General features: G+C 35.9%; 1 protein-coding gene and 2 non-coding genes across 3 annotated transcripts; all 3 read right to left on the reverse strand.

Moving 5' to 3' along the window:
* Window positions 1–3,851: 3,851 nt before the first annotated feature.
* On the reverse strand, window positions 3,852–3,935 carry TRNAY-GUA (transfer RNA tyrosine (anticodon GUA)). Its single transcript is given in 2 exon segments — window positions 3,852–3,887; window positions 3,899–3,935. It is a non-coding gene; the product is annotated as a tRNA-Tyr (tRNA).
* Window positions 3,936–4,190: 255 nt separating this feature from the next.
* On the reverse strand, window positions 4,191–4,274 carry TRNAY-GUA (transfer RNA tyrosine (anticodon GUA)). The gene is given in 2 exon segments: window positions 4,191–4,226; window positions 4,238–4,274. It is a non-coding gene; the product is annotated as a tRNA-Tyr (tRNA).
* A 5,401-nt stretch (window positions 4,275–9,675) lies between these two features.
* LOC135617572 (UBP1-associated protein 2B-like) lies at window positions 9,676–11,557 on the reverse strand. Its single transcript, XM_065117939.1, has 2 exons — window positions 10,026–11,557; window positions 9,676–9,902 (listed from the first exon to the last, which is right to left on the reverse strand). Exon 1 carries the CDS (start codon window positions 11,463–11,465, stop codon window positions 10,026–10,028), a length of 1,440 nt encoding a protein of 479 aa, XP_064974011.1. The 5' UTR covers window positions 11,466–11,557; the 3' UTR covers window positions 9,676–9,902.
* Window positions 11,558–12,204: the final 647 nt, after the last annotated feature.

A 12,204-nucleotide genomic window follows, 5' to 3' on the forward strand; every position in this document is an offset into this window, starting at 1 on the left:
TGGACCATGCCTACCCACATGAGTTGGGTCGTACCTTACCACATAGGCTTAGTTGACCCAATCTAACAAATTAATTTGACCCAGGTTAGACCCTAGTTAGACTCCTCTTATTAAATTATATTTTAATATATTAAATTATTAAAAAGTAACTCAAATCAATGAATTAAGGAATTTAAATTCATCATCTTAAATTTAAAGCTAATTAAATCATAAAACATCACACATAATTCTTGAAACATACACACACACACACACACACACACATATATATATATATATATATATATATATATATATATATATATATATATAATTAAATAAATTAAAACTATTATGTTTATTTAAAAATAAAAACAATTAATTTAAATCAAACTTGAAATTCACTAAAGCTTGAGAGACTAATATAAGTCAAATAATTATTTTAACATCACAAATCAATTATTATTATTTATTAATCATAAAATTTTAAAATTAAAATACTATTATGCATAATAAAATTATCACAATCCTATTATCAAAGATTTCAATCAAAGTTAATTAGAAAAGAATAAATGATCCTACCTCTCATTAGGAATTCTCTTTTTAAGGAATCATCTTCTCAATCCTCCCACCACCGAGTTTAGTGAGAAATGAGTGAGAGAAGCCTCCTTTAAATAAGAGAAGATGAGTTCTCCCGAAAGATAAATAATAATTTAATTTATTTTTATTTTACCTTCACACATAAATATAGAAATATAATATTCATTTCTTATAGTTACATTACTCATTAGAAAATTACATTACTCATCAGAAAATAAATCAATTAATAATTTAATTGATTGGCAAAATTTTTAACTTGTCCATATGATTAAGAAAATTAATTTTAATCATTTCCTTAATCATACTACACAAATAAGGAAGCTAATAATAAATAAGATAATATATTATTTATAGTAATTAATTTATGTTAAGGAAGAAGATTATTGATAATTACATAAGATGTATGGGTTAGGAAAACCTAACTTATGTAAAGAAATCTCCTACGGTGGAGATATAAGGTAAAATATGCCCAAGGCGTGTGAGTTGGGAAAACCCGGCCTACGTAAAGAAATCCACCACAATGGAGGCACAAGACTAATATGCCTGAGATATGTGAGTCGAGAAAACACACCCGAATAAAGAAATCTACTATGATGGAAGCACAAGTTAAAATTTATCTATGGCGCGCATGCCGGGAAAAAACCAGCCCACAATAATAAATCCTGAATGCTCACATGTTAGATAAAATAAATATTACACTTCAAGCCCCTCTCTCAAAAGAGTCTCAAAGCGAGCCCCGAAACACGTCTTCAAGGGGAGAACAAATGATAGAGGATATAATGTCAACTAATCATCCGACATATCACCGTTGCATGGCGCCCGATGAGGGAAGATAAAATGAAGCTTCCTTCTTATCATTTATGACAAGTAAAGTAATTGCAAGCTTCCTTCTCGCCATTTATGATAAGAAAGATAATTACAAAATTTATTTTTCTATTTATGAGAAGAAAGATAACCACAAGTTTCTTTCATACTCTTTAGTATAAAAGCTTAAGGAAAAAGTATAAACCTTTTTCAACCACTCGTGTCTACACTTAGAGACTTAAGGTTGCTAACTTGAGCATCGGAGAGATCAGATCAAGAAACCTCTCCCGACCTTAGTCTTTATATAGGTGGCACCTCGAGAGCTCTGTATTTTCATCTCGGAGACACCTCAGATAATCTTATACATATGAGTCCAAACTTCATCGAGCTGACCAAGATATCAATAATATTTTCCTCTAACAGATTGAAACAAAAAAATATTAAATCTCTAAGGGTGTCGTACTCAACAAAATTGTATCATGGTGGGGGTGGTGTATCAGATAAAACTTAGATTAAGTTAGTTTAAAGAGTAAGGTATCGAATGCATAAAAAAATTATGAATTCTTGTATATAGTGGAAAAAACTTAAGGAGGTTTTTTTTATAGTGCGACTTTAGATTATTACATATGTAAATGCACATTAAAGTTGGGGATGGTAGGTACATCTCTCAACCTCGATGGAGTTATGATGCGTTGAATCTGCAGGACATGTTTGTAACACAATTGATAATGTTCGATGGATGATGGTACAATGGTCATGTAGCCAATGAGATATTGGTCACATTAGATGTTGATAACATAGCATTAAGGTATTGTGCATGTAACATTGAGGAGTTGAGTATATAACATTGAGATTTTAGCATCGAGGTATTGAGCATATAACATTGAAATTTGAGGTGTTGAGCGTATAACATTGAAATTTTAGCATCAAAGTGTATCAGATAAAACTTAGATTAAGTTAGTTTAAAGAGTAAGGTATCGAATGCATAAAAAAATTATGAATTCTTGTATATAGTGGAAAAAACTTAAGGAGGTTTTTTTTATAGTGCGACTTTAGATTATTACATATGTAAATGCACATTAAAGTTGGGGATGGTAGGTACATCTCTCAACCTCGATGGAGTTATGATGCGTTGAATCTGCAGGACATGTTTGTAACACAATTGATAATGTTCGATGGATGATGGTACAATGGTCATGTAGCCAATGAGATATTGGTCACATTAGATGTTGATAACATAGCATTAAGGTATTGTGCACGTAACATTGAGGAGTTGAGTATATAACATTGAGATTTTAGCATCGAGGTATTGAGCATATAACATTGAAATTTGAGGTGTTGAGCGTATAACATTCAAATTTTAGCATCAAAGTGTATCAGATAAAACTTAGATTAAGTTAGTTTAAAGAGTAAGGTATCGAATGCATAAAAAAATTATGAATTCTTGTATATAGTGGAAAAAACTTAAGGAGGTTTTTTTTATAGTGCGACTTTAGATTATTACATATGTAAATGCACATTAAAGTTGGGGATGGTAGGTACATCTCTCAACCTCGATGGAGTTATGATGCGTTGAATCTGCAGGACATGTTTGTAACACAATTGATAATGTTCGATGGATGATGGTACAATGGTCATGTAGCCAATGAGATATTGGTCACATTAGATGTTGATAACATAGCATTAAGGTATTGTGCACGTAACATTGAGGAGTTGAGTATATAACATTGAGATTTTAGCATCGAGGTATTGAGCATATAACATTGAAATTTGAGGTGTTGAGCGTATAACATTGAAATTTTAGCATCAAAGTGTTAATATAATACTGGGATATTAATCATATAATACTGAAGTGTCAATCATGTAACAGCAAGGTATTGACGATGTGACTATTGAGATATCAATTATATAATCATCTTTTTGTCAGATATAAAGAAATAAAAAATAAAAATAAAAAAGATAAATCAGTACATCATGTGTTAGTTACATCATCTTCTTATCAAATATAAATAAATAAAAAAGCTAAAATAGAAAAATAGAAAAATAGAAAAAAGGACCAATCAGCATCAGATTGACCAAAACAAATAAAAATATAAAGTTTCCGACCTACCGGATTCGAACCAACGACCTAAGAATATCTGCAACGACTACAGTCCTCCGCTGTACCATCTGATCTAAGGCCGGACTGGTATCAATAAATTATGTTAAATATTAAGGTGTGAGCATATAACATTGAAATTTTAGAATTGAAGTGTTGACCATATAACACTGAGATATTAATCATATAATACTGATGTATCATGTAACAAATATAAAAAAAAAATAAAATTACTAAAAAAATAAATCAGTACATCACGTGTTAGTTATATCATCTTCTTATCAAATAAAAGAAAAGGCAAAATAGAAAAATAGAAAAACAGGACCAATCAGTACATCAGATTGACCAAAACAAATAAAAATATAAAGTTTCCGACCTGCCGGATTCGAACCAGCGACCTAAGGATATCTGCAACAACTACAGTCCTCCGCTCTACCATCTGAGCTAAGGTCGGATTGATATCCATAAAGTATGTTAAATATTGAAGTGTTGAACATATAACATTGAAATTTTAGAATCGAAGTGTTAACCATATAACACTGAGATATTAGAAGTGTCCTGTAACAAATATAAAAAAACAAAAAAAGATAAATCAGTACTGTTAGTTACATCATCTTCTTATCAAATATAAATAAATAAAAAAGGCAAAATAGAAAAAGAGGACCAATCAGTACATCAGATTAACCAAAACAAATAAAAATATAAATTTTCCGACCTGCCGGATTCGAACCAGCGACCTAAGGATAACTACAACGACTACAGTCCTCCGCTCTACCATCTGAGCTAAGGTCGGATCCATATCAATAAGTTATGTAATAAAATTAACTAGGATAGTTATATTTGCATACTGTACGCCCAGCCAACTCAGCAAGTAATTGACATTGAATTAAACTTATGATTTAAGTAAACAAATTGTTCCACTCAGGCAAGTGTTAATTTACAGTACAGTTGGAGTGTCAATTTTCAGTCCAAAAACTTGGTACAACATTAATACCTTGATATGTCCATAAAAAATAATCACTCTTCCACATAGATAAGTGCAAGATTTCTGAAAAAATACAACTTAAGTTTATAACACGTAAAATATTTTGCACGTTGGTCTAGAAATATCTTTTATAATTTGCATATTGTTCAGTGAGTTCACGCTGGACCTTAAGATCCAAAACCATAAATATCAAGTCCCTTCTCATGGTATCAGTAGTAGTTATTCGTAGCACTGTAAGTAATCGTTGTAATATCATACCTTATCTATCCTGCAGTCCGCATAGCAGCATTTGTCATCTCCAGCTATAAGCTGGAGACGAACGGGCGTCTGAGACTGTCAGGGCACAAAAAAGAAGCGTCAGAATAATGAATGGCGAAGACAGTGAGAACGAAGATTCACGTCAAAGCCTTGTCTGATACAGTTAACACCCATCACCGACGGTGACTTCTAACTGCATGTCATCTTTATACCACTCACTAGTGCATCGATCCTCACCTTTATCTGGAGGAAAATACGCTCCTCTTGTTTCCTCTGGTCATACGTCGTTGTTGTCGTGGCCTCATTCCTCTCCGGGCGGACACAATAGGCAATGTATAAGCGAAGAATAAAATCAGAGGCAATGGAAGCATATGCAAACATCACTAGTGCATCAATTCTTGTTTCCTCTTGTTCCGGTAGTATCAGGAACACAATAGGCAATGTATAAGCGAAGAATAAAATCAGAGGCAATGGAAGCATATGCAAACATAAAATGACCAAACTGAAATAGGACACAAACAGCAAGGGAGCACATCATAAGTATAAAGAAAACAGTAGATCCAAACACCTCAGTTATGATTATTCGTTTTCATCTTCTTACCATCTCTACCTGTCTTGATTTTAGTTATCTGCCGTTGTTATAATCCAGTAATATTGATTCATCACTAATATCCTAAAGAAAAGCCAACATGTCTTATTGTTTGAAACACCATAATGCCTTGCAAGCAAACAGAGAGAACCATGTCAAACAGATGTTTCTGAAAATAATTTGTATAACAGTTTTGTGTTGCATGGAGGATTCTGACAAGCTCTCTGCCAAAATCAATTTTGGTGCTAGCATAAACCCAATACAAGAGTTAAAGGAGGATCTTAAAGAATAAAGGTAACAGTTAAAAAACCAAATCACAAATTCACTTGACAACATTGCCCTCGTGTTTTAGCAGCCAAGAGCAAATGCGGCGATATGTTATTTCCTTACATAAAGGGTCTCTTTTCTACCAAATGGTTTCAAATAACCAAGGAACACAAAGAGCACAATATTTCCTTGTCAATTAAATTTACATTTAAAATGACCATTTGTATATTTCTTCTTTTGTGAAAAGAAGTGCCTCAGGATAATTTGTGTTGAACCACATGCTAAGCAAGTAGTTGGGGCTATAACATCTAATAGCATCTTCCAAAAAGCATGTAAAAGCTAGGTGGCTGAGTTTTAATAGCCATCAGAAAAAAAAATGTAAATGTACTAGTCTAGTCTGATTAGGTGAAAAAAAGATGAAATGCAGTAACTCAGGGAAGAAATCTATAAGACAGAAAATCCAGAACAAAAATTGACTTGGGCATTCCATCTTGATGTAACATTGACAAGACGACTTATTTTCCATAGTATAACTCTCCATCATGCAAGTGTTTGAATTCTAACTTCAATGTATAACCAACTCAAATGTCATACACCCAACAGGAAACCTTGGAGGTAAAATGACAGCTTAAAGAAATCTGACCACATCAGATTAGAAATATGCATCACATCAAGGTGGAAATTAAGAAACAAAGAACAGGGAAAATACTAACAGGAGAATTATTCATTACTCATCTATATTCTGAAACCAGTACAAAGAAAAGATCTGTTTATACTTTGAGCAGACCCACAGGGCATGAAAAACAGATGCATGTTCTTTATTATAAAGCTAGCTCCCAATCCCCAACACTTGATTGAAACATGTAAAATTATAACAAGTACCATATAATCTATCAGTAAAGGAAATAATGCACAACAGAAATAACTGCATACCTATTAACATATTGTCCAAGTCAAGGAAAACCTTTTTGTTAATGAAAGTAAGACTGGCATATATATCACATCAGAACGTGACAGATAATCCATAAGGCTCCTTGTCTAAACTAAAGCTCATAGTATCAAGATTAGCCAAGGGATTTGAGAGAGACGAACCTAAAGGTGTCAAATAGATGGAAAAGGAATCATATTATACGTAATAGGAAAAGAAAATCTTTAAGCTCATATTTTTAATTTTTGTGGTTTATTTTTTATTTTAGAAATTCTTAGCACGCCACTTCATTGAAAAACTAAATTATTCTTATACTTCACTAATTATTACACTGTAACATGCTCATCTTATAACCACCATTATATGCCTCTTAATTTGAGCGCTCTTAGCACATGGGGCATCTCAAGAAAAACCTAACTTTTAGTAAATGTCTCATTTTTCTGTGATATGTGAAAATATGATTCATTATTGCAGCTAGAACAGAAAGCTCCTTCCTGCCCATATATTTGCAAACTTACATTCTCATCCCACATACTTCTCTCCTCTCTGTCCGTTTCTCAACTTTCTCACCTTATACTCTACTGTATTGCACTAGACTATATTATACACTGTAATAGAATAGAATAGTACAATATGGTGAATTGTACACTCTAAAGTATAGTCTACATTTTATTAATATTATATTCTACACACTAAATTCATTTTTTTTTCATACTATAATAAGACTATGATGCTCATATTGGCATATTATTCCACCATACTCACATTGAGGAATGATAGATTCTAGTTTGGGTTGTCTCCAACTCAACCAAAAATTGTCTGCACTCTGTTAGTCTAGGCTAAATTAGATTCTTCTATATCATTGACTACCGTTGATGAATGACAGATTCTGGTATGGGTTGTCTCCAACTTGACCCAAAATCATTTGTGCCCAGCGAGCCTAGGGTAAATCAGATTATTCTATCTAATCGGTTACTGAATAAGAGAAAAAAAAAAAAACAGAAAGCAGCTATCATTGGTTGCATCATTCCTCTAACAAGAAGAGAACAACATAAGAAGGGCAAGAGAGATGATTGAAGGGGAAGAGGAAGAGAAATGGTGCCCTGCTCTCGGAGCCAATTGGAAGGACCTTTTAATCAATATACAGAATAGATCATTTCAATTTCTGTCCACCACTGCTAAGTGACAAATAGAGAAATAATTCATGGGATTTAACATCATGCCCTCTGGTAACCTACCCCCTTGAAGCAGATCCCATGGTGTGAAGGAAACAGAAGCATAAGAGGAGACGATAAATACAAGATAATAAAGTACCAAGGAGAAAAGATATGATAAAAAGAAATAAAATAGTTTTAATATAGTAATAACTATTTTTACAATTAGTTTTATTTTATTTTAAAATACATAATGTACTTTCAAATTAAATTTTGAAAGTATATAAAAAGTTGTTCTGACCCATTTTAGATCAAATCCCCATTCCTGTATATCAAATGCTGGACCATAGCTAGTACAACAACCATGCAGAACAATTACTTCCCTATCACATTCAATACACCACACCCAAATTTGAGCAACAAAGACATGTGATACAATATAAAAGAGTTTAATAGAAAATAATATGGTCTATGCATATAGCACATAGTAGGCACAGGAACGTGCAGGCAGGACAAGGAAACTGAAAAATTGAGTCAAACTTACATATTTAATTCAAAATGATATGACTCAGCTCTTATAGATAACAGTTTAATTTAGGATGCTTGAATTAATAATTGTATTAATCAGAACTTAATCAAATACTTGAGATTAATTAAAGCCTTTCATCTTTTCCAATGCCATAAGCTGTGATACCCTGACAGCCAATTGACTTTTCGTGCTGCCTCTTTCCCATGACTCAAATTCTGACAGCTAATTCAACTTTTATACATCACTAGCATCTAGAAACACCACAGATGAAGCACCAGAAATATTCAATTTTCAATTCCATCTTGAATCCCATGATCTTGCTCTAGCCACATCAACTTCTCACCATCAGATATTGTCATGACTCTAGTTGCCAAATGTGGCTATGTCAACTGTGATGTCAGTCCCACTTGTGAACTTGGAAACAGAGACATTTCGATCAAACTTCAAGAAATGGAACCTAAACAGTTTCGTTTCAGTGTTCTTCAATGCCCATTTTCTAACTCTGGAGTAACAGCATGTGAATGAAAATAAACTGCACGCTATTGATGCTTATCAAATTAAAATAATCTTCACAGCATAAATCATTAATCCAGAATAAATTGCAATTCTATTGTGCAATGCAATATTCAAATGCTAAAAGACATTAATACAGAGGTCATAGCTAAGAGAAAACAATTATTTAGCAGAAAGCATTGATATGAAGTCAAACAAGGATTATAATAAAATCAACAGTGCAAGAGATCTACCTTAAAGCATAATGATGTAGGGATTAGGGAAAGCATGCCGAGCATCCACGAAGCAATCATTTATCAATGTACATGGTCAAAGACTGAAGGAGGATATGTTGAATTGACAATGATCAAACACCAGCAACTAACAGAAAACAAAGCTGTAAGTTTGATCAAATGTAAAATCAATCATTCACTAGAGATCTATTTAACTAATTCAGAATTCACATGCTTAAAAGAACCAAGTGACTCCTGAGGTAGAAACCTTTAGTGACACTACAGAAATTTGACTCCATAAGCAGGTACCTAAGTACAACATGTCCAAAATGCAGTATATATCATAGCATGGTGAAGCATAAAATTAAACAGCAGTAACTTAGTCTGCAGATCACATCTCAGAGAAGATGTGATTACTCATCAAGCTCCAACGAAAACAAGCTACCATAATCCTCAAATCCAAACTGACAATCCATAATAAAAAGATAGAATCCAGACTATGTTCCAAGAAGAGGACAACATCAAAATAGAAGTATAAGGTCCAAAATACATACATCCATAATCAGAGAGAAAAATAAATAGAAATAGTCACCATATTCAAACAACTGCTGAATTGGAAGCCTTTCGCGATATCCAGCACCAATAGACACTAAAACCCATGTAAATTGGTCATCAAGCTCCAATCAAAACAAGCTACCGTAGCCCACAAATCCGAGCTGACAGTCCATAATAGAAAGATAAATTTTGAACAGCATTGACTGTTACACAGAACATGGCGACTAAATTCCAAGGAGTGGAGAAACATCAACATAAAAGATAAGGTCCAAAATCCATACATCCATAATCAATGAGAAAACTAAATAAAACTAGTCGCAGGACTCAAGCAACCATTGCATTGGAAGCCTTTCTCGATATCCAGAGCTGATAGACATTGAAAACCCAGGTGATCTCTAAATGACATGAATAACCACGGTCTCAGTATGAAACTAGAACAGAGGGAACACCAATCAGCGAGACAATCCAACAACAAGAAACAAAAATTAACAGAATAGATTAGTGCTTTAGACCAAAATTTTCTGAAATATTGGTCTATTGCATATATTATATACCTAAAGTGGTCCATATCCACCCATTGGTCCAGTTGGTGGCCTCGACATTGGACCTTGCCCTGTTGGCACTCCTTGATAAGAACTGGCACCTCCACCTCCTTGTTGAGCAACTGACTGAGCTCCCTGGAAACCTGGAGGGCCCTGCAACCCTGGTGAACCTTGAAAACCTGTAGGTGCATGATACCCTGGAGGTCCTTGATATGCAGCATTTCCCATTCCGTAGGTTGGCACCTGTGCTACCTGAGGACCGGTTGGAGCAGTTACAGCTTGCTGACTCCCTGCTGCACCAAATGCAGCTGCAAAAGCAGGGTTCAAAGAAGTAATCATGGCCGGCGTGATCCCAAAAGCTGCAGGATTTTGCCCAGCTGCTGCCAGTAGAGCCAGCACCGCAGCATTTTGTTGCATCCCCTGACCAAAGGCTTGTGTACCGCCCATGCCAAGGAGACCGTGTCCTAACATCGCAGCTTGTTGTGCTAACCCCATATCTGAGGTCCCTGCATAACCAGACCCATTGAGAGTCCCTGTGCTGGAAGCCACATTTGGCGGAGCAGCAGGAGTTTGAATGGGCGCCGCCTTACTCTTGTTATCAGTGGCTCGCTGACAGTAGAGCAGGTGACCCTCAAAATTCTTGTTTGGCTCCTCGAGGGCCCTTAGAGCGCCCTCCACGGTCTTGTAGACAAAGAGGGCGTACCCTTTTGGCTTCCCCGTGTGACGATCAAAGCCAATGGGCCCCTCCTCAATCTCGCCGTACTGGGAAAAGAAGGCAAGGAGGCGGCCACCGTCAACGTCAGAATGAACGTTCCCCACGTATATCTTCCTCGAGACGTTGTCCTGATGAGAGGCGGGGCCAGGGCTAGGGTTAGGGTTTTGGTGGTGGTGCGGACCCGGGTTGTGGTGGTGGACGGAGGGGGCGGAGGGGCCGGAGGAGGCCAGTTGGCAGGTGGTCATGCGATTCTCGATGACCTTCTGGGGGCAGTGGAGGGCACGTCGGGCAGAGCTACGGTGGCGGAAGAGGACGAAGCCGTAGCCCTTGGATCGGCCGCTTGCCTTGTCGACGATGACGCGGCAGTCGTCAATGTCGCCGTAGCTGGCGAAAGCGGCACGGAGGCCCTCCGCAGTAGTGTCCCAGCCGAGGCCGTGGACGAAGAGCTTGCGGTGGGCGGGGTCGAGATCGGCGACGCGGCGGATCTCCGCGAGGGTGGCAGGGTCGGAGGCGGCAGCGGTGCGGAGGAGGCCGACGAGCTGGTCCCTCGACAGCGGCTCCAGGAGCGTCCCCACGTCATCATCGTCGTCCTCGCCACCGTCGTCGTCGTCAGAGGCCGGGGCCGGAGTGTAGACGACGGGCTGGTGGTGGGCCTGGGAGAGAGGATCGGCGGCGTGGTTTAGGGCGCCGGATAGAAGCTCATCCTCTTGGTCGACCTTCCTCTTCTTGGTAGCCATGGATGCCGACGGCACGGTTGCTCTGGGTTTGGTTCGCTTTTTAGGGTTTTAGAATCCAACTCTCTTGTGGGTCATTTGCCTCCTCTTTGCAAGAGCACAAAATTAATTTCCGTTTGACAATTTTCTTTTATTTTTGTTTCTGAAAACTTGAAAAAATGGGAATCAATTGCAGAAAAAAATGTTTTGGAAATTTGCTTTTATTTTTTCTTTATCTGAAGTATTTCAACGTTCCTGAAACTTTTAGAAGCAATTCCAGTGAACTTTTCACTAGTTATATGACCGAGGTGTAATTTTAACATGGCTTATGTTTTAATATTTTCAAAAATTAGAAATACAAAATGTTTTTTGCACTCTATATTTGTTTTTTCTATTTATAAAAAGTTTGTTTAGTGTTCATCTTTTATAATTTTTGCATTCTAAAATTAGGAAGCTTTTGGATAAGGCAAACTCAAAAATAGGTGAGTTCCCACCACTATATACAAGTACGAAAACAATTAACAAATATCAAAATTACCAACATGCTTTTTTTTCTCAATAAATATAAGTTTTTTTTATACTTTTAGAGTTAAATAAAATATAAGGCATGAATATTAATAAATAATAATATTTATCGTATCGTAACGTATCATTTGATACGTACAGTATGTATTAATTCAACAAGAGATCGATATAGGTGATACATCAATATACCTCATATATCATATGTTTACACTCGGTATAGTTTGGTATAATTCAGTAT

The sequence above is a fragment of the Musa acuminata genome, chromosome BXJ2-7 (genome assembly GCF_036884655.1).
Source record: "Musa acuminata AAA Group cultivar baxijiao chromosome BXJ2-7, Cavendish_Baxijiao_AAA, whole genome shotgun sequence".
NCBI lineage: Eukaryota > Viridiplantae > Streptophyta > Magnoliopsida > Zingiberales > Musaceae > Musa > Musa acuminata.

What these genes read in the sequence shown, in the direction of transcription:
- LOC135617572 (XM_065117939.1), bottom strand. Translation starts at nt 11,465, where the DNA reads ATGGCTACCAAGAAGAGGAAGGTCGACCAAGAGGATGAGCTTCTATCC.